This window comes from Solanum lycopersicum, chromosome 9 (assembly GCF_036512215.1).
Source record: "Solanum lycopersicum chromosome 9, SLM_r2.1".
Classification (NCBI taxonomy): Eukaryota; Viridiplantae; Streptophyta; class Magnoliopsida; order Solanales; family Solanaceae; genus Solanum; species Solanum lycopersicum.
In genome coordinates, this window is record NC_090808.1 from 26591900 (window position 1) to 26615700 (window position 23801).

General features: G+C 36.2%; 2 protein-coding genes, 1 long non-coding RNA gene and 1 pseudogene across 3 annotated transcripts; 2 read left to right on the forward strand and 2 right to left on the reverse strand.

The window, feature by feature from the left end:
• The first annotated feature begins 330 nt into the window (after positions 1-330).
• On the forward strand, positions 331-933 carry LOC101268505 (uncharacterized). Its single transcript, XM_004246921.5, has one exon. The coding sequence runs from the start codon at positions 331-333 to the stop codon at positions 931-933; it is 603 nt and encodes a 200-aa protein (XP_004246969.1).
• A 1569-nt stretch (positions 934-2502) lies between these two features.
• Positions 2503-3284, reverse strand: LOC138338100 (uncharacterized). Its single transcript, XR_011211405.1, has 2 exons — positions 3047-3284; positions 2503-2930 (listed from the first exon to the last, which is right to left on the reverse strand). It is a non-coding gene; the product is annotated as an uncharacterized lncRNA (long non-coding RNA).
• A 223-nt stretch (positions 3285-3507) lies between these two features.
• On the reverse strand, positions 3508-5041 carry LOC101268219 (uncharacterized). The gene is made up of 2 exons (XM_004246920.5): positions 4806-5041; positions 3508-4460 (listed from the first exon to the last, which is right to left on the reverse strand). Exon 2 carries the CDS (start codon positions 4453-4455, stop codon positions 3805-3807), a length of 651 nt encoding a protein of 216 aa, XP_004246968.1. The 5' UTR covers positions 4456-4460; positions 4806-5041; the 3' UTR covers positions 3508-3804.
• A 4545-nt stretch (positions 5042-9586) lies between these two features.
• LOC101250439 (galacturonokinase-like) lies at positions 9587-21027 on the forward strand (annotated as a pseudogene).
• The last annotated feature ends 2774 nt before the right edge of the window (positions 21028-23801 follow it).

A 23801-nucleotide genomic window follows, 5' to 3' on the forward strand; every position in this document is an offset into this window, starting at 1 on the left:
GGACATGGAATATGCTTGGAGCACACAGATTCATAGTTGACTGTGTGTTCGTGTAGTTTAAAATAGTATGAAATACACGTGTATTTTACGTGTTCGAGAACTAGTTAATATTATAAAATAGAAAACACGTTTTTAAGAAAGAAAGTATTTAAGTATATAGTTTCCGTGCAGATTAAGGAGGGCACGATATTGCTCTCCCCAAAATTTATTGACATGTGCAGGTATGCGTCCCACTACATCCCATACAGGTAGTAGTTGGCATTAAAAGGGAAATTGCCCGCCATCCTGCATTTATTTCTACTTTTTAGTTTGTGATTTGATTTTGATTCAATGGAAGACCACAAATCCCCTGTTGCTGCTGCTATGGGTAACAAGAAAAGAGCAAGAAATTGCTGCTTCGTCTGCCTCGCTGTCCTTGTTCTTCTAGGGCTTCTCTTACTCACCTTGGGCTTAACAGTTTTCAAAACCAAAAAGCCTGTCACGACAGTAGATGCCGTTACCCTAGATGATTTGGATGTTTCATTTGACATCGCACGACTCCAAGTTCACCTCAATGTCACCGTTAAAGCAGATCTCTCTATCCAAAATCCCAACCGGGTCAGCTTCAAATACGACACCACATCTGCTCTGCTTCAGTACAAAGGAAAAGCTATTGGAGAGGCCCCTCTTCCGGCAGCCAAAATTGGCTCCCGTCAAACGCATCCAATGAATATTTCCCTCACCGTCATGGCCGATCGATTGCTTTCAGACTCCACTTTGTATTCCGATGTTATGGCCGGTGCCTTACACCTCACTACTTACGTCAAATTGTCTGGGGTTGTTCATCTTCTATTCAAGATTCATGTCAAGACTTCCTCTACCTGCGATTTGTTCATCGATGTTCTTGACAGGAGGCTCCTTAATCAGACTTGTCATTATAAGACAAAGCTATGATTCTCCATACCACTTACTGTTTTATTTGTTTTCTCTTCACTACTGTTTTGGATGAGATTTGATTTTCGATTTTCATTTTTATTATATTAGATCCCACTTAATATATTGTCCTCTCTATTTGCTTTGTACACTTTTACTCTACTTCAATTGAAAGGCTAAACATACATTTTTGTTTATCAACTACAATTTTGCACTACACTTACTCTTTGTTTCGTGTGGTCTTGAACCAAATGGAGTTGATGACAGACAACATGTAATTCTCATTCAGTATCTTTTATTCTGTAAAATGGTTCTTCTTTAAATTTACAAGACATCCTTGTTTCTTCCACCATAATAAAATCTGTTCAAGTTTAGCTACTTCTAAAAGTGGTTGTCCATTTGATGACCAAGAATTGAAATCTTTATCAAGGAAAAGAACCCGGTTTAACGGAAGTATTGGGAAGCTTTGCTATTAACTTGATGCACTTTTGTCTTTCACTGTCGTATACACCAGGGAGTACAATAAAACTTGCAGAGTTGCGTTGATGTTAGTTTCAAGTTGAATTGTGTATCTGCTACGTGCCTGCTATGAAATAAACTGGTAACTGCAAAACAAAATCTGACAGAAAAACAATCATGGAAAGTGTACACGTTCTATAGATGGAGTTATTTCTTTCAAGTGTAACGTGATTTCCATCTCCTATTATTGAACAAATTTAATTGCTTTATGTTCCTGAGATATCATGTTAGACACAATGCGCTTATCTCAACCATGATGTTAGATTGAAACATGGGAACAAACAAGTCGTGGGAAGACAAGTCATGTTTATATTCGACTACTTGTAACTCTTGAAGTTCCTCTGTTGTCACTTAAGAGCAAGCTAAAAAGCAAAACATATCAAAGTTTATGAATACAGGCGTTTCTGATCATCTACGTAAATTTGACAATTCGCCCATGAGCCTGATATAATAGCAATATCATGCTTTGTATCACAAGCCTCCCTTGCCCCCATAATGACATTGGTCTGTACGGCCGTTAACGCGCAGAAGAATGTCAAACAGATTGGTGTTTCAATTCCAAGTTCCAACTGCCAAAGGGGGTGCTTGTTGGTCATTTGGTTGGAAGCAAGTTATCTCGGGATAGTTAATCCCAAGAGTAAGTTATCCCACAATGTATATTGAATAACTTATCTCATCACTATAGTGAAAATGATGGGATGAATAATTCATGGATTAACTAATACCTCCAACCAAACGCAAGATTAAATAATCCTCCATTTTACCAGGATTATTACTATAGTCAAATGTCAGATAGTTGGGTCCTTATGAGTAGAGATTTTACTATATTCTCATCAACTATTTTATAAAAGCACGATATGGTGGTCTTTTTGTTTTGTTTTCGTTCCCTTTCGGACCTAAGGGAGAGTTTTTGTCTGTTATTTTTCTTCATTTGGCACCAATCAGAAACAAAAGTCATATTTCTGCCCATTTGGTTGAAAGCTACACAACAACAGAAGCAAGAGAATGAAAAGGTGCAGAAGTCAACATAGAAATGAGGTTTGAATTTGGACAAATACACAAATATGCATGTTTATCTGATAAATATCATTTCATTTTTCCTTTCATTTTCGAAGCACGTTTAGGCCATCGGGGTTGCAGTGTTGCTGCTAGTACAGTGTATATGTTACATTGGAGGACCCTTTGAATCCTTGCAGTCAATTTATTTGACTCCCATATCCTTTTTCTAGCTAACTGGACAACCTTACGCTCCTACCGCACTTAGTTTCCTAACATAAAATTAGAACTTTTCTTAACGTGCTAATAAAGACCAAGAGAACAAGTTCCAATTGAGTGATTTATCAGCTTCCAGTCCTCTTCTGAATCTGGCTTCTTCTGTTCTCATTTGGTACTATTGGACAGACCACATTGAAATGGCAGGAGATCAACCTAAATTTCATTGGGCATACACACAAGAATAGACTCTGTCTGCTGTCGTCTTTCTTGCCATCTTCTTCACACTGTTAATATTGGCATTGACTATATTCAGGATTAAGTTACCTCGCATTAAAATGTCATCCAATGATTTTCCATACGTATCTACTGGTCTGCTTTATAAAATAAAACTGAACATTACCCTGAAAACCCAAGTAAAGCCAGCTTCAGGCATATGGCAGGCAAAAGACGACTGCACGCTCCACAGTCCACACCTAACAAGTTTTGAGGTATTCATGTGTGTTTGGTATGCAATTCTCTGCAAGGCTAATGGCTATGTAGTGCTGGTTCTTAAATTCATTTGGGTAGACACTGTTTATGAACCTGAGATTATTAGCTAAATAGTCTGATATCAAGGAAGTGATGAGATGCCAACTGAACTGAAATATATGTAACAGCAAAGTCAGTTTATGAAACAAAACATTTCTCCCCAAACAATCATTGATCATGTACAAAAATATTAAAAACGAAAATAAAGTTGTCCAAAGGCAACAGGTCCACATGCATTTCCTAAACCACAGGCTTATTGTTAATTATTTTCTCTTATGGGAAACAATTGACAAGTTTTGGAAGTATATAAGATGGACATAAAGTTCATGGAAGTACCAAAATGACCTCTAATCAATTATCAAAAGAAATAGACTTTTGTCCACATCAGAAGTTAAAACAAAATCCTACTGATACAAAGAGTACAGTCACTTAATAATTCTGCATAATTAGTACGTAAAACTCCTAGAATTACAAGTAAATTCTGGATTAACAGTCATGATTTCAACAAACTAAACACTATGTTAATGCTCTACGACATCCAAGTTTGAGGTTAGCCACAACACTGAAAATGAGTGAGGTTGTCATTTACTAGAATCTATCTCCGGCAGATTTCTCAACATTGTTGCAAAGTCAAAATATCAGCTTTTTGCATAATCCTTTGTCAATTCTTTTATACCGACTTACAGGCTTCATAGGAGCAGCAGGGCAAGTATCAGAAACTCCACTAAGATGAGGTGCAGAGGTAGGTGTCTTGTATCCATCAGAATCTAAAAGTGGAGTTGAGGCTTTCAAATGAAGATCCTCATTAATAACTTGTAGGAGAGAATTGTACAACAATTCAAATAACATCTCATCCTCAGACACCGTTCCCACATTTTCACTGAAATTCAAAGTCTCCTCAAAGTATAGCTGGCGTGTCACTTTGGCTCGTGAATCTGTAAAATACTTTTTACATTGTGGGGCAAGCATCAGTTCATCTGGTCCAGGGGCAAATGGATCAAAGCCTAACCCCTTGGGAGTCTGTTGACTCCTCCCTTCATTTGTATAAACCGTGTGTTGAGAATTAAAGCAATAACGAGTCCTGTGAAGAGAAGACCAAACTGGTGAACAAGAGCCATCTACATGGTCGCCAGCTTCTCGGGTGGAATCAGGTGTGGTTGGACCTAGAGGATCAGATGGCAATTCTGCTGTTGGAGACTGATCAGCACATCCCTTTAATTTCTTAACAATGGAGTAGTGCGACAAACTTTGTTCCTTATTTCCAACATGAGTAGTGTCCATTATTCCTGATATGAGTTTTGATATGAAAAATATGCTCAAAGGATAAAGTGTAAATAGGTAATTGGAGGATTTAGCAATTTATCAAGTATTATATGAGATGACCACCAACACATGTGTAGTATGTGTATGAATAAAATCAAAGCAAACCCCTACTGCTAGCAAAAATGTAGTATTTCGGAGAATAGTTTCTATGTTGAAAGCTAATTGGAGGCGTGGCCGACAGTCCTAACCTGGAGATCAATTTTAGGTTTTTGCAACACTACAAGGGAACTAAATCAAACAAAAAGGATAAACCAATACAAGTGTATCGATTGAAATGAGCAAGTAAAGTAAAGAATGCAGAGTCTTACCTCAAACAAAGTTACAGCAACCAGCCGGAAATGGGAAATGGGAAATATAGTCTGAGATCCCCTTCTGCGCAAAATGAACTCGGATAGGTACACCATTAATTCTCTAAATTAAATGTTGTAGTAACAAGTTTGACCAGTCAACATCAATATCCTTAGGCTCATCTACCCATTCAATTTTATTATTATTTAGGGAAAATGCTTGAATTCCTCTCAAAATTTATACTAAAAAATAGTTAAACATTTTAACTATCATAACAATCTATTATATATTTTAACTATTTCAAACTGAATTTAATATCACTTTGATATTTGCAACATAAGGCTGGCTATTGGACAGGACCGGGTTTACCGGACCAATTTTTTTGGAACCGATATCAGTATCGAATTTTTCTTACCAGATTTTCTTATCGATACCGAATCTTACCGGACTGGATTTACCGAAAAATTCAACATGTTCCTCCCGGTCGATTAGGAACCTGGTTGGATCGGTTTGGAACCGAGTCTTACCGGTTCATCCGGTACCTTTTATATATATATATATATTATGAATTAATATGAATTAATAATATAAATATATAATATTATATAATAATCAAAATAATTAAAATTTATATATAATTATAATATTATATATTTATATTATTAATTAATAATATTATATTATTAAAAACATCAATTGAAAACTTTAAAGTTAATATAAGTTTGAAGTTGAATTTAAACTTTAAAGTTTCTATTGAATTTAAAGTTTGAAATGAATTTAAAGTTTAAAGTTTATATTGAACTTAAGTTTGAAATTTAATTTAAAGTTTAAACTTTATATTGAATTTAAAGTTTGAAATTGAATTTAAAGTTTAAAGTTTATATTGAACTAAAGTTTAAAATTGAATTTAAAGTTTAAACTTTATATTGAACTTCAGTTTGAAATTGAATTTATAGTTTAAACTTTATATTGAATTTAAAGTTTAAAGTTTAATTTAAAGTTTAAAGTTTATCTTGAATTTAAAGTTTGAAATTGAATATAAAGTTTAAAGTTTAAAATTGAATTTAAAGTTTAAAGATTTAAAATTGAATTTAAAGTTTAAAATTGAATTTGAAGTTTAAAGTTTATATTGAATTTAAAGTTTAAAGTTTATATTGAATTTAAAGTTTGAAATTGAATTTAAACTTTAAAGTTTATATTGAATTTAAAGTTTGAAATAGAATTTAAAGTTTAAAGTTTATATTGAATTTAAAGTTTAAAATTGAATTTAAAGTTTAAACTTTAAAGTTTATATTGAAAAAGCTTAACTTTAATGTTTAAACCTTAAAATTCACTTTTATATTAATGTTTAAACTATAAACTTATATTAAAATAATTAAAAATTAAATTTGTAAAATGACATGAATTAAATAAAAGAGACTATTTTAAAAGAAAATCAAGGCGAATAGCCGTATATTTATTCAAATAAATAAATTGTACAATACAATTATTAGGAAGAGAATAAGAGTACATAATCTAGACATTGAATATCAATTATTGTACTAACAATTACATTTTTTTATAAAATTCTTTTTGTAAATTTAGTATCATTTGATAAGAAAGATTTTTTGGAACTGACATTTGTCCTTCTTCCATTGCTTCCATGTCATCATCACTATTCTCACAAAATATTTCATCTAGTTGGCTACTTAATAGTGGTAGTCCAGTGTTTCTTTTTTCGGTATTGATCCAATCTCGAAACAACATCGATATTTTCAAACTGTCCTTTGCTAATGAATATCGATGATCTCCATTCATAAATCTCGTCGCACTAAAGCCTTGCTCAGAAGCGATCGATGATGTTTGAATCGCTAGCACATCTCGAACAATCCTAGCAAGGGTCTGAAATTGGTTTTCACGATTCTAGCACCATACTAATATTGGAGATTGAAGTTGCCCTTCTTCATGCCTAATCTTTTTCCGAGAATGATTGAAATATAAATCAAAATCATTAATAGTAGAAGATTCAAGCTCAAGATATTCATCCATCCAACCATCCGTATCATCACTTTTAGGCTTAGAAGATGGAGGTTGAACTATTGGAATATTTATTTTCATAACTTTAGATTCATTATATAAATCTCTAACTTTTGTATAAATTCTACTTTTACATTGTTCAACACTAGGAGTTTCATCATTTTTAATTTCTAAATTTACATAAATCTTCTCAATCATTCTTTCAGCACCTCTTAATTTATAATTGGGTTGAAAGTAGTAGCAGTCAAATAGATTTGAGGAATAGGAAAAAAATATTTTTGAATTTTTCAATCATAAAAGCAAGTGAACCTTTATATTTTGCTAATTCAGATGAAATAGCACAAATATTTATTAAAACAGAAGAAATAGTAGGATAATATTGACCAGAACATGCATTTGTTGCTCTATAAAAAACACTTAAAAATTCAACAAGTTCTTTTGTATTTTGCCAATCTTCAAACCAATTCTCAAACTTGGGTTCGCATTATGAGCATTAAAAACTAATTGTATCGGTTCTTGATAAATATAAGCAACTTGAAGCATTTCAAATAAAGAATTTCATCTAGTACATACTTCTTTTGGAACTTTTCTATATGCCAGTCCACATTGTAATTTTAGCTTTTACTTTAGCTTTAAAAATCCAATCAAGCAAGTCTAATTTTTTCACATGAAACTCCAAATTGAGGAATACCATCTTTTACAATTAAATTATAAACATGTGTGGCACACTTAATATGAAAACAATCAGTATCAATTGGACAAAGTCCACTTTTTAAATAATCAACGACTCTTAAATTATTGGAAGCATTATCTAAAGTGACACTCATTATTTTATCACATATTCCATAATATTGTAAAATAGAGCCTACTTTTGATGCTATATAAGAACCGGTTTTAGTTTCTTCAACATATTTATACGCTAATATTTTTTTTTGCATGTTCCATTCATGGTCAATCCAATGAACAGTAAGTGTAAAATAATCGTTAACATTAGGACTACGTCTCATATCAGAAGTAATAGACAATCTACCATCATAATAAACAAATAAACAACAAAGAAAATGAGAATATTCTTTTTAATATTTAAAAAGATCTCTTTTAATTGTATTTTTTGAAATACCTTCATAATCTGGGTTATATATTTCTCGAATATAATGAACAAAACCAGGATGTGAAGGGAATGAAAAAGGCAAACCACCAACAACAACCATTTTAGCTAATTCTCTACGATCTTTTTCGTTACTATACGTGTGATTTTTGCTTCGACTAGTCGGTTTAGACATTTAATACACTTTGAACCATATTAAAACCTCCAACACCCATAGAACTTTTGGGTATAAGTATTCCATTTCTATTAACTCTTTCAATTTAACAAATATTTTTTGTTATGTCAGAACCTTTGAATTTGCTAAATTCTTTGTGATTACATCCAAGTGAGCCTTTATGGCTTCTTATATGGCTAAATTGGTTGCACAAGAAGAACAAGTTCAACTGTGCCAATTGTTGCTGGATTTGGACTCTCATAACTCCAAAGCTCTCATACCAATTTGTTATGGTCCCTTATTATGGATTTGGTTATGGGACACTGTAAAACAAAATCAGAGTCAATGTGGAATAAATGAGGAGTCTGGGAAGAGGTTCACTTTATGCGACCTACGGTGTTGGTTCGTGAAGAGAGAACCAACAATCAATTGAGTTGAAGGACTCACAGTCTGAAGCAATTTTCTGCATGCATTTTATCAAATTCAAATATCTTTAGATACAAAATTGATAGTTTAACCACCCGGAACAAGAAAACAAATTAATAACATTACTGGAATGAGAAAGTGGAGAGATAACCTCCCTATTGCAAAAAACTGCTACAAAGAAATAAGATACATAACTGACAGATATGCTAAAGTCATCTATTTCTCTAATTTAAAAAATTTCCATGTGTAACAGTAAACCGCTGGCAGATTAACGGGGTGCTAACAGGGTTGCTATGAATTGAATGTTTTATCTGGAAAGCTGCAACTGAGACACAAGTAATTAGATGTAGTTATAGGATAGAAGTCATTACTCATGTCCTCATTTATGTTCATATCTGTCTTTACAACACTTGAATTATGTTCACTGTTTTGGTTTTACTTTGTAAACTGGAGAAATCTGGCTTAACACTGGAAGTTGAATCAACACAGTTCTTCTCTGGTCCATTATGTCCACTTTTTCTGGTCCACTATGTTCACTTCTCTGCTTAATAGCTTGATTTTATGGAATATGTACTAAATTCTATAGTAATTTTCTATTCTACTTCCTACTCATTTTCTACTAAAACTTCAAATTTGTAGGCCACATTGCAATCTGGGCAATTTGAAGGAGAAGTTCGGCTCAGGTAAATAATGTTGCTTTTAGGCATGTTCATACTAATGCATAACTACTTGGATATCTATTATGGAATTAAAAAATCTCCATTTGGATCCATGTAAATAAGGTTTTGCTGCTGCTGAATCATGAATCTATGGTCTCATGTTCATTGATTTGCAGCAGTCTTTTACAATGTGGAGAATTCCATCACTGTTTTACGCACTTAACCTTTTGATGCTCTACTTTTACCTGCATTAATTAGTTTTTAGCCCTTTCAAAAACAATAGGTGATGATAGTTTCATGGAATCAACAGTATAAATTCTGCAAAAAGGATCGAACTCCTAATGTTATCAATTCCAAAATTTATCAAACTCAAAATTTGATTCAGATATGAATTTATCCCTGACATCTTTTAATTTCACAGAATAGACGAATTTCAGCTTCCTAAGCATATGTATGGGACAAATGGTTTAACTGAACAAATGGACTCATCCCCATCTCAGGAAGAATGGAAATGGGGTAACTATGCTAGAGGAGCAATCTATGCCCTGCAGAGCAAATGAATCATCTGAAACCGGTTAGTAAGATTTCTTTGGCTGCTGGTTGATAGACATACGTGATATGCTTAGTTTTCCAAACCAGTTGATTCCTTTTATGTTATCAATATTTACAAAAAGGTTCTTTCACATTAAAGAGAAGAATGAGTGGAAGCTTGTTTACAATTGCTGTTTAAGCACTGCACCAAATCTGAGTATTTTCCATTTATTACTTATTAAAGTGAGTCAGTTATATTCAATCAACTTGCATGTACTTTTTCTGTGAATTGCAGCTGCCTGGTTCTAGATGTTGAACTCTAAAATTTTACATTCCGTTATTCATTCCATAGGTGGACTTCTAGCTCGTTAATACAGATTTAGATCCTTCCATGAACCATCCAACTTTCACTTCTTATATCTCGTATGTACTGAAATGATTGTTTCTACAATTTTGTTCTGGTGGAATGATCTATTATGACCACTTACAAATTGAATAGAAGAAAATGACCTTTCCTGATCTCTTATGTGTAAAAATGAAGTTCTCTTGTAAAAAAGACATAAAACTAAAAATAAGTTTGTATATTCTTGCTTTGTTCTGCTTAATGCTGTCCGACAGGGAACCAATTCATTATTATTTGAAAAATATATATTAGTCACCATGCATCTGCAAATTGTTTGAGTACTGGTTACTGGAAGATGATGCTTCTGGTTGTTCCCATTTGATTTCACAAAGATAAGCTAAAGATTTTCAGTAAGAAAATTTTAAAGCTAAGAGATATGCTACATATGAAGTTTTGATGATTAGAAAAACATAAGAAACATGATCAATGAACTAGACACTAAACATGTCTCAAATAGGAACTAGTAGTGTTTATGACACGACTACTGCAAGAGCTGATTACAGGAGCACACTGCAAGAATTGAAGGAATCAGGTCCTTCACAGTATACTGGAGAAGACTCTTGATCAGGCGCAAACAAGTTCCAAGAACACGAAGAATTCTTTGAGGAATTGGGATTACGGGTAATCACATGGATCAAAGTGTTAGGATCGAATTCATGCACACACATTATATGAATAAAGAACACAAGAACTTTCAAGAGAAAGAGATGAGAAATCTAGAGAGAGAAAGAGAAAACCCAATATTTCGTGGTAACACCCCGTGAGTAAACTTCCACGGCGGTGAGGTATATTTATATTAATAAATCAGAGTATTTTTGGTTACAGAGAATAAATAGAGAATAAATAAGAAAGCCTAAAATAGAGAATAAATAGGAAATCCTAAAATTAATCAGGCTCCACTACCTAACAATTCTCCCACTTGGAGACTGACTCAGTCATCCAAAAAATACATTCTCAAAAAAAAATCTCTTCATCATCAACATCTTTACCGCACCGCAACATCTGTAGCAGCAACTACAAAATACCAACCGAGGTTTTACATAACCTCAGTTTCCCAACATCAACACATTTCGTCATCATGTCTGTCGGGTTCTTTGCACCCTCTATCTTCTCCAAGCACATATCACCATCCTCCACTGCCTTGCGAGTGAAATGGTATCGCCTTCTGATGTGCTTTGTCTTCGAACAATAGACTGGATTTTTCACCAACTGTATGACACTCTAGCTATCTGAGTAAAGAATCTTCTCGCTCCACTTCTTTCCCAATTCTCCATATCATCTCTTTCCCAGCTTCAGTTATTGCCACATACTCAGCTTCAGTAGATGAAAGAGAAACACACTTCTGAAGCCTGGACATCCAACTCACTGCTGTTCCACCCATGGTGTAAATGTACCCGGATGTACTCTTGATCGAGTCAACATCCCCACCAAGATCAGCATCCACAAAACCCTGTAGAGTCATCTTGCCTTTACCAAAACAAAGTGAAGTACCGGATGTACCTCTCATATATCTCAGAAGCCACTTCACAACTTCCCAATGCTCTTTCCCAGGGTTCGCCATGTACCTGCTAAAAACTCCCAATGCATGTGCTATATCAGGTCTAGTGCAGACCATAGCATACATCAAACTACCAACTGCTGAAGCATATGGAACAAGTGCCATGTGATCACCCTCCTCGGCAGTCTTGGGTGGCTGCTCCTTTGACAATTTAAGGTGATTTGCCAATGGAGTAGTCCTGGGTTTAGCATCATTAACCCTGAATCTTCTCAGCACCTTCTCAATGTACAACTCCTGAGATAGATTTAAAGTGCCAGCAGATCTATTCCGAGAAATATTCATCCCCAAAATCTGCTTTACTGGACCCAAATCTTTCATCTCAAACGCTGCAGACAACCTTGTCTTCAGATTGTTAATCTCCCTCATACTAGATCCTGCAATCAACATATCATCCACATACAAGAGTAGAAAGACATATAAATCAGTGCATTTCTTGAAGTAACAACAAGGATCTTTTTCAGCTTTGCAGAATCCACTCTTGGTCATGAAGGAGTCAAACTTCTTGTACCACTGCCTTGGTGCTTGCTTTAGTCCATACAATCTCCTGGTGAGCTTGCACACCATGTGTTCCTTATCTGGAACCACAAATCCTTCTAATTGTTGCATATAGATCTCTTTGTCCAGAATTTCATGTAAAAACGTTGTTTTTACATCCATTTTCTCTAGATGCAAATTCTCCAATGCAACAACACTCAACAGAATTTGAATAGAGGTTAACTTCACAACAGGAGAGAATATTTTAGTATAATCAATACCTTTCCTTTGTGAATATCCTTTAAACACTAAAGGAGCGTTGAACCTTCTTTTGCCATCTGGTTCAGTCTTGATTCTGAACACCCACTTGTTCAGCAAATCTCTCCTCCCTGCAGGTAGCTTAGTCAACACCCACGTGTCGTTCTTCTCAAGTGACCTCACCTCATCATCCATGGATTGCTCCCACTTGATCGAATCCTCCACCTGTAGGGCCTCATAAAAAGACTCTGGTTCCCCCTCATCAGTCAGCAATAGATAGTGTAATGAAGGTGAATACCTATCTGGTGCCCTGATGAATCTGGATGATCTCCTTAACACCTGCTCAGGTGTAACTTGCTCCACTTCAGATTCTTCAGTAGGAGTTGGTTGAGTATCTACTTTGACATCTCTAGGGTTACTCTTATCCAACTCAACCTCAACTCCCACTTGCTTTGTAATCTCTAGAACCTTCTGCTCTCTATCCTTGTACATGACAGACTCATCAAATGTCACGTCACAATGTCTCAGGATCTTTCTGTTCTTGTCATCCCAAAACCTGTAACCAAACAAATCAGAACCATATCCTATGAAGTAACACTTCACAGCCTTGGCATCAAGCTTGTCTCTCTTTTCTGGATCAACATGAACATAAGTAGTGCAACTAATAGTCTTGAAGTGTGAGTACTTGAGTTCTTTTCCTGTCCACACCTCCTCTAGAATCTTGAACCCTAAAGGAACTGATGGTCCCCTGTTGATCAAGTATGCAGTTGTGCTCACAGCATCCGCCCAAAGTGTTTTGGGCAGCCCACAGTATATCCTCATACTCCTTGCACGCTCACTCAATGTTCTGTTCATCCTCTCAGCAATTCCATTCTGCCTTCCCTTACCAAGAACTATTCTCATCAATCTGATTCCCTCAGCTGGACAAAATGCCTTGAACTCTGATTTGTCATACTCTCATCCATTGTCAGACCTTAGGCATTTGACTTTGAAACCGGTCTGATTCTCAACTTCAGCTTTCCACTTCTTGAAAATTGCAAACACATCTGAATTATGCTTCAAGAAGTAAACCCATACCATCCTGCTGAAATCATTAATGAAGGTAACATAGAATCTGGATCCTCCAAGTGATGATACTGGAGATGTTCCCCAAACATCTATATGGACCATTTCCAACCGCACTTTCTTTGGCTCTTTAGGATTCTTTGTGAAGCTTTCTGTTTTCTGTTTGCCCATAACACAACTCTCGCAAAGACCCATATCAACAGACTTCAGACCCTCTAATGCTCCTTTTGCAACCAACATCTTCATTCCTTTAGTACTCATGTGTCCAAGTCTATTGTGCCACGGACATGAACCGGAAGCACCTTTAGCAACAATGACCATGTTTATACACCCTGCAGTGGTGTACAAGGTTCCAGATTTGGTGCCACGAGCTACTACCATAGCACCTTTCACGATCTTCCACAAACCTTTCCCAAACTCTGCTGCATATCCCGTGCTATCCAACTGACCAACAGAGATCATATTTTTCTTGATCCCAGGAATATATCTGACATCCTCCAATGTCCACTGGTTTCCCGAGGTGGTCTTTATGAAAGCATCCCCCTTTCCTTCAATCTCTAAGGCTTTATTGTCAGCAAGATATACTTTTCCAAAATTTCCAGATTTGAAATTTTGGAACAACTCCTTACTTGGAGATGAATGGAAAGATGCACCAGAATCCAATTCCCCAAACATCTATATGGACCATTTCCAACCGCACTTTCTTTGGCTCTTTAGGATTCTTTGTGAAGCTTTCTGTTTTCTGTTTGCCCATAACACAACTCTCGCAAAGACCCATATCAACAGACTTCATACCCTCTAATGCTCCTTTTGCAACCAACATCTTCATTCCTTTAGTACTCATGTGTCCAAGTCTATTGTGCCACGGACATGAACCGGAAGCACCTTTAGCAACAATGACCATGTTTATACACCCTGCAGTGGTGTACAAGGTTCCAGATTTGGTGCCACGAGCTACTACCATAGCACCTTTCACGATCTTCCACAAACCTTTCCCAAACTCTGCTGCATATCCCGTGCTATCCAACTGACCAACAGAGATCATATTTTTCTTGATCCCAGGAATATATCTGACATCCTCCAATGTCCACTGGTTTCCCGAGGTGGTCTTTATGAAAGCATCCCCCTTTCCTTCAATCTCTAAGGCTTTATTGTCAGCAAGATATACTTTTCCAAAATTTCCAGATTTGAAATTTTGGAACAACTCCTTACTTGGAGATGAATGGAAAGATGCACCAGAATCCAATTCCCCAAACATCTATATGGACCATTTCCAACCGCACTTTCTTTGGCTCTTTAGGATTCTTTGTGAAGCTTTCTGTTTTCTGTTTGCCCATAACACAACTCTCGCAAAGACCCATATCAACAGACTTCAGACCCTCTAATGCTCCTTTTGCAACCAACATCTTCATTCCTTTAGTACTCATGTGTCCAAGTCTATTGTGCCACGGACATGAACCGGAAGCACCTTTAGCAACAATGACCATGTTTATACACCCTGCAGTGGTGTACAAGGTTCCAGATTTGGTGCCACGAGCTACTACCATAGCACCTTTCACGATCTTCCACAAACCTTTCCCAAACTCTGCTGCATATCCCGTGCTATCCAACTGACCAACAGAGATCATATTTTTCTTGATCCCAGGAATATATCTGACATCCTCCAATGTCCACTGGTTTCCCGAGGTGGTCTTTATGAAAGCATCCCCCTTTCCTTCAATCTCTAAGGCTTTATTGTCAGCAAGATATACTTTTCCAAAATTTCCAGATTTGAAATTTTGGAACAACTCCTTACTTGGAGATGAATGGAAAGATGCACCAGAATCCAATTCCCCAAACATCTATATGGACCATTTCCAACCGCACTTTCTTTGGCTCTTTAGGATTCTTTGTGAAGCTTTCTGTTTTCTGTTTGCCCATAACACAACTCTCGCAAAGACCCATATCAACAGACTTCAGACCCTCTAATGCTCCTTTTGCAACCAACATCTTCATTCCTTTAGTACTCATGTGTCCAAGTCTATTGTGCCACGGACATGAACCGGAAGCACCTTTAGCAACAATGACCATGTTTATACACCCTGCAGTGGTGTACAAGGTTCCAGATTTGGTGCCACGAGCTACTACCATAGCACCTTTCACGATCTTCCACAAACCTTTCCCAAACTCTGCTGCATATCCCGTGCTATCCAACTGACCAACAGAGATCACATTTTTCTTGATCCCCGGAATATATCTGACATCCTCCAATGTCCACTGGTTTCCCGAGGTGGTCTTTATGAAAGCATCCCCCTTTCCTTCAATCTCTAAGGCTTTATTGTCAGCAAGATATACTTTTCCAAAATTTCCAGATTTGAAATTTTGGAACAACTCCTTACTTGGAGATGAATGGAAAGATGCACCAGAATCCAAAATCCATGATTCAACCGGGCTGTTCACACTAAGGATTAGAGCATCCCCAATGTCCTCTGCTGAATTTACAGAATCATTGTCATCTCCAAATTTCTGATTCTGTTTCTTCTTTGGCTTTGTGCAGTTCGTCCGAAAGTGCCCTTTTTCTTCACAGTTCCAACAAGTCACGTTTGATTTGTTCAGGGATTTTCCTAGATTTTTTGATTTTGATCGACCATGTTGATTTTGTCCTTTCGTCTTACTTCTCCTCCTTTGGTCAATGCTGAGAGCACTGCCCGATGAATCTCCCACTTCTCGTTTGTGAATGCTTTCGCTAAGAACAACATCACAGATTTCATCAAACTTCAGTTTCTCAGATCCACGGGAACTGCTAATCACAGCAACAACAGTATCCCAAGACTCGGGCAGAGATGACATCAAAATCAACGCCTTAATTTCATCTTCGAAATTAATATCCACAGAATTGAGTTGACTCACAATCATATTGAACTCGTTTATGTGATTAGAAACGGATCCATTCTCAGACATCTGTAAATTGAACAATCTACGCATCAAATATACCTTGTTCATAGCCGATTGGTTTTCATACATGTTTGACAATGCCTTCAACAGACCAGACGTAGTCTTCTCCTCACGATGTTGAACGTCACGTTTCTTGACAAAGTCAATCGGATCAACCCTAGAGCCTAGCGATCCTTAAGTTTCCACTTCTCCTCCGTCATGGATTCCGGATTCACCCCGGTCAACGGTTCGTGAAGATCTTTCTGGTACAGATAATCTTCGATCTGCATCTTCCAAAAACTGAAATTAGATCTATCAAACTTCTCGATTCCAAGCTTCGAACTATCCATCTTCAATGATCGTGTTGAATCTCCTTGGCTCTGATACCAGTTGTTAGGATCAAATTCGCGCACACACACTAAATGAATGAAGAACACAAGAACTTTCAAGAGAAAGAGATGAGAGATCTAGAGAGAGAAAGAGAAAACCCAATATTTCGTGGTAACACCTGTGAGTAAACTTCCACGGCGGTGAGGTATATTTATATTAATAAATCAGAGTATTTTTGGTTACAGAGAATAAATAGAGAATAAATAGGAAAACTTAAAATTAATCAGGCTCCACTACCTAACACAAGGAACAAGAAATCAAAATGGAAATATTACCATATTTGCACGCACGGAAAGAGTTTTGGAAATAGGAGAAAACAAGTGGAAGTCAAAGTGTAAATGGAAATGAAGTTTGAAAGAAGGATGCACATACAGCAAAAAAAATGATAATAACAAGGACAGAAAACAGTCACATAGCTTCTAAGTTGTTAAGAAGAGGACCCCACCTACTTTGGAAAAAATTTTTAAGACTTAAACGTGGACAATTCTCAACTTATTAGCTACTTTTTTAGGCTGAGTTAGGAACAAAAGTTTATTGTGACCAATTCTTTATTCTTAGTGTACCTAATGTTAGGCCCACCCCTTTGTGATGTTTTTCACGTTTGAGATGTCTAGTCCTTGGTGTGGACTCCTGAGTAAGTTTTGCAATTAAGTTAGGCCTAAGTAAATTTTCTTTACCGTGTACTAGAGATAAAACTAGCCGTACTCTTGGTTTAATGTTGGGCCCATTTTATGTTCTCCACGCCTTGGATGTTTAGTCTAGTCTTATATGTGTCACATTGGTTAAGGAAATTGGTTATTGTCTCCTTAATTGGGCTTGTGCAATCCTCACCTCATGAGCTAAGTTTTTAAGATTGAGTTGGACCCAAAGATCCAATTTCTTAATGCGGATGACTTCTTTCATCCTTCTTTTCTTGGGCCAAATCCAGTAGTGTTTATTGTTATTTTCCACTGAATACAAAATGTGTGGTTTCTAAGTTCAATTTGGTGGTTCTAATCTCGGATACGTTGTTCTGTCAAAAGTACTGTTTCATTATCTGCACTATTTTATTAGCAGTCACCTTGATCTGTATTATTTAGCACAGTACTTCTATTTAACAATTTAAACCGTAGTGTGCATCATATCTTTCATTTACAGAATTCTTGCTGGAAACTTTTTCTCGCAGGGTATCACTGGGTTTATATGTGGTTCTGAGGGTCTTGACAGTTCAGGTCTCAGCTCTTCTGCCTCGGTAAGTTGTTTTTTCCATCACTGCCTTTGAATTTGCATTAGTTAGACTATCAAGAAATGTAGTTCCTATTTTTTAATTTTAGAGAAGTTCGTGAGATCTGGTGAAGTTCGTTCTCCCAACCCCGTAAGGCCTTATAGTGGACTTTTTTCTTTTTGCTGTTGCATTCTTGAGAACATAAAAATATCGCTGTTCACTTTTTCCTTTTAGGAGATTTGGTTTGCATCTTTGTTCTTCTCTTATAGAAGTATCTGTTCCATACAGTGACTGAGATATCCTATTCAGTATAACTTTTCTTTTGTCTTCTGGAATTTCATTTAACCATTGTCATGTTTAACAGGTTGGTGTTGCATATCTCTTGGCTTCTGAAAGTGCCAATGGTCGTGTAGTGACCCCAACAGAAAATATTGATATGATAGGTATGCTACTTGTACAGTGGTCTCGTCTTTGTTGCTAGCAAGCTCATTTAAGATACCTAGTTCTTCCTTTGCTATTTAATTTGTGTGCTCCGTAGAGCAGGAGAATGCTCAGGTCCGTCTACGTGTGATTCCTCAGTTCCTAAAACGTGAGGTGAGCTGCTGATTCTACTCTTGGAGTGACTTAACATAATGCTCCCAGAAATTGGAACCGGAAATAAGATAAAAGAATAAAAAAAAGACCATAGTAGATCTATGATTAGCCCTCGGTCGGGATGGTCCTGTCGAAGAACTTGATTCATGCAGAGAAAGAAACTTAGGATAGGAGACTGATGGAAGCAGCAGGGCTGGGTCTGCGAGTGAAACCCCAAAACCTCAAATCCCCTAATGCCTATCAAATAAGAGTCCTACCGAGGATCCGGTGTCTAAGGTGTCTAGGATAGACATTATTTTGGTACGAATCTCTTGTTACTTTTGTTGCGTGCAGGCTGATTGAGAATGAATGTTTAGGTCTGAAAAATTGGATATTGGATCAGTCTGCAATACTGTTATCCAGCTATGGCTGTTTGACCTTCATGAACTGCAAGGTGATGCATTCTATTCCACACAATAAATGGTTGACTTAGCAAATAATCTTTTATGTTAATTGAGTTTTGAGAAGTTGTTAGAAAGCTCTTCCTGCCCTTGAATTTTTTTTTGTTCTCCCTTAGCATCAGCTAAAAAAGTGATACCGTCTCTTCTAATTTAACTTGTGATGCTCTTGAGATGTATGAAGAGGGTTTAGATGTCAATCCCGAAATATTTGAACATAGGAACTTTAAGCAAGCATGACTATGCGCAAGAAAGGAAGGAGTAGAAGTAGAAATAATTTGTTAGTATTCGAAACTGCATGATGAGTTGGTTTGCCTTTTCGTTTATGTCATTTGCTCCAATATTTCTCTTGTTACAATTTCAGTTTTAAATTATGGCATCTTTTGTTATTTTCTTCTGATATAGATTTTGTGTTCTCTTGGAAAAATCTGACAATTATAGACCACATGTGCAGACCATAAAACACAAACTGATACACCCGCATCAGTGGAAAATAATCATGAAGGAGAGTTAGGTAATGCATACAAGATATTGTTGGCCTTTTCAGGTCTTAAACTGGCATTGACAACAAATCCCGGATATAATCGCCGAGTTGCGGAGTGTCAAGAGGCTGCGAAGATTCTGTTGCAGTAAGATATTTTCCAACTCTATTGAAGCTTGCATCCTGGAATGACATCATTTCTTCTTTTTTCAAGTTATGGTCATGGAATGCATGGCCGTTTATTGATTGAATACTAAGACTTGGAACAGTAAATCGTAGATGTAGGCCACTACTCTCCATTAAGACAAATACGTTGTATTTTAATCCTGAAGGAAATGTATCAAAAGAATGAACATTCTTTAATGATTGAATTTCAACCCTTCTTCTGGCCTTTTCTGAAAGTGTGAAGCATTCCAAAGACTAATAAAATCTTGTTGATTTTTTTGGAATGCAATACAAGTATGATGAAGTTTTGATGAGATCTAATTGATTTATATTACAGCTCTCATTTCCGGGACTTACATTTTTTTTTCTTCTGATGACTCTAACTTTGACCTTCTAGAGCTTCGGGGGATGAAGAGATGGAACCTGTTCTATCAAATGGTAGGGTTCTCGGCCTGCGTTTGTCATTGAAATAGTAATGCAGCTTTAATGATGATGTTGATAACAAATCTATTGTTTATGCAGTTAAACCAGAAGTTTTTGAAGCCCACAAGGTAAAAATCACAAGTATATATATTGGATGTTTAATTACTCAACCATCATTATACAAAGGTTATTTGCGACATGTGTATGTGAAAATCTTCTTTGAATATATATGGATTGATTGTATTTATACAATGTTTTCGGAATTTTCTTTTCAGAGCAAATTAGAAGCCAACCTAGCTAAACGAGCAGAGCATTATTTCTCCGAAAATGAGAGAGTTATGAAAGGTATCATTCTTTACAGATCTTTACTCCTTTTATTTTTATGTGTAGCTTTAGGACAGTCCATTCATAACTCTTGTGTGGTCTGTTTTAGGAATTGAGGCTTGGGCTTCCGGAAACATTAAAGAATACAACATCTGGTCTAAGTTCTATTCAAGACTATGAGTGTGGTAAGTGTTAATTTTCTTGTTTGATATCTTAATTTCATTGTTTTCGATACACAACTTTCTCGATATTGTATGTCTGAGGCACAAAGAATAACCAAATCTTGAACTTCACTTCAATTATTTTAGGTTGTGAACCACTTATACAGCTATATCAGATTCTTCTGAAGGCTCATGGTGTACTTGGGACACGGTTCAGTGGTGCAGGATTCCGAGGCTGCTGTATTGCATTTGTAGAAGAAGATAAGGCAGAAAAAACTGCAACTTTTGTCGTGGACGAGTACAGTATGCTCCAGCCCGAGTTGGCTAGTCATCTTAACCAAGGACCGGCTGTATTGATATGTGATGCAAGTGACTCTGCACGCGTGATAAGCAACACTTTCAGTTAGCTAAACTAGTAAACGTTCATAGTTATAGCTCCATGATATCTCATTTTTTGTCATTTATTCTTTTCAGATTATTTGTATTTTTTTACCCTTTGAGCGCTTCCTATTATTTCATTTTCCACATTTACTTTGTGTATTTTAAATTGGACGCTGGAGTGGCATTACATCAATAAATTGTATTGGTTAAGGATTATAAGAACTTTCTGTAGTGATTGTCACAATAATTGTTTTTTTAGATGTTGTACTTGTTTCTTTTGTCTAATTAAGGATATGGTCATAAAGCTGAAACTTAAAGGAATTGATGGAAGGGCACCATTAGGATGGAGGCTGCGGCTTAATTTGAGTCAATATGGGCATAGTAAGGATTGTAGACTGAGAGCTCATTCTTGATTCTATGGGTGGTGGTGCATGACTGTTTATTCCACTTAATTCCGTTAACAAACGAGACCCCAAGTACATAGCAAGATCAATCCTCATATATTATAAAAATTATTAATTTATGAAGAATTTATTTGGTCAAGGACAGTTACTTTTTTGTGCAACCTGCTATAATTACAACAAAAGACTGGCATACTGGGAAAGGTCTTAAAAAGAATTTCCTCACAAATGGTCATTTTGAGCAGTAGCTAGTAAAATTCCACTTACATGATTTTCTTTATCTTTACATGCACAAATGTTGTATATCCAAAAGATTTTAACAATGTCATCTTGCGGGAATCAAAATCTTAATGTAAAATTTTCACTTAATCAAGCATATAGATTCGCGATGCAACGTCTTGTACCAGCCAATCAAATCCCTCAAGTAGCCCGGCTCCTGTGTATGCACTACATCCCATGATTCGCTAGTGCCTGCTGTTGTCCATAGCCTCCAGATTAAGCACCTGAATTAGAAGAAAAAAGTTATGTCCCCTATCTGTGAATGTCAAGTTTTTATGAATAGTTGACCGTACATAAAAGAAGCAGATCTATGTAGAAATAGGTTACTAGTCAATTGAAGTTGCTGGAAACTACTACCTTATACTTCGGCATAATACATTAGCATGTCCATTAACTTGGCCTTACTTGACAACTATGCCCTCCAACTTTGGATTTGCACAAGTAGATATTTCAACTTGTATAAAGTTGAACAAATAGACACACACATCCTACTACATGACTATTTTGTGTCTTACATGGTATCCTACGTGTATTATGCCATGTAAGACGCGTGTGTCTATTTGTTCAATTTTATACAAATCTAAGTGTCTACTTGTGCACACCCAAAGTTAGAGGGCATACATACCAGCTAAAGCCAAGTTAAAGGGCGAATTGATACTTTCTCAACCACCACTAGAAAGAAGCTTCTCTCCCGATCTCTCAGTTTTTTGGTTTGCATAATTGGATCTTCAGTTTTTTGAACGAAACAACAGTTTATGCTTAACATTCGACATAATTGTTATCATAGATTTCAACCTTACTACTTCCAAGTGTAAGAACTTCACTTCAATATTCATTCGACACAGTTTAAGGTATAACATGAAGCATCCTTACTTTGGCTATTTCAGCTGGAGAAAGAGCACCCTGTATGTCCTGCTTATTTGCAAAAATCAATAATGATGCTCCTGATAGCCTCTGCAAAAAACATATAACACTAAGTAAAAATCATTTTCAATGATTGAATTGTAGATCCCTCTTTGTGCTCTACATTGTTACCAAGCCTCACCAGAATTGAACTGTTATCTTTATGAAGAATAATCAGAGAGAATATATTCTGCAGTAATAAAGTTGCAGAGTACTCTTGGCATTGAATGAAAAAAAAAGAGTACTCCTGGTATCACTCATTGAAGTGCTTGAAGAGATTGAATAACTTGTTAATGACTGTTAGCGGAAACGTGAAATTATAGAACAAGGAAGAACAACAATATTTTCAACGTGGTTCAGATCAAATGATACTACGTCCACCAAAGAACAACTGCACCAATATTTATTTTACTCTACAAAGAATACAAGTGAAATACTACAAGAGGGAGAACACAAATGCCTTAGAAGGTGAGAAGGCAAGTGAGAGGATGATTTGAAAATGAATTAAGAGCTACATACTTATAGGAATAAATTCATCCTATTGATATCATCCATGACATTACTAGATGTCAAAAATGTCAAGGTTAAGAATATGACACCATTTTATGTTTTGCCTAAACTTCACCTACCAAGATACAATCTTTGACTTTTATTTTGTACTAATTATCTTCCTACAAAATATTCATGTTAATTCATCTTCATTTAGTTTGATTCTATAACAACCAAACCAACTCTTTCAATCTCCACCTTGGTTTGTGTTCCAAGCATGCATATAAACAGCTCTGGCCAAAACTTCTAAGTTTAAAGGGCAATCCCGTTGTAAAAAACAAGAAGAATCAAACCTTTGTTGAACATACCAGCTCTACCTACCAGTTGTTCTCTTAGAGTTGCATCAATTGATGCATACTCCCGCCATGTCCTTGTAGTGTGCAAACTTGGCAAGCTAGACTATTTTGGTCAACATGTCTGCATCGTTGTCGTCTGTGATAACCTTCTCAACCTTGATAGCTCCCTCTTCTACGACATCTCGAATAAAATGAAATCTGATATCAATGTGTTTGGTGCTCTCATGAAATCTTTGATTTTTAATCAAATGAATAGCACTTTGACTTTTAATCAAATCGATTCAGGCTGAATCAAACTCAATTTTTCCACAAAACCTTTCAACCAGATAGCTTGTTTCACTGCCTCCGTTGCTGCCATATATTCTGCCTCTGTTGTAGACAAAGCGACAATATATTGCAAAGTCGATTTCCAACTAACGGCACTACCAACGAGAGTAAAGATGTATCTAGTTGTGGACCTCCT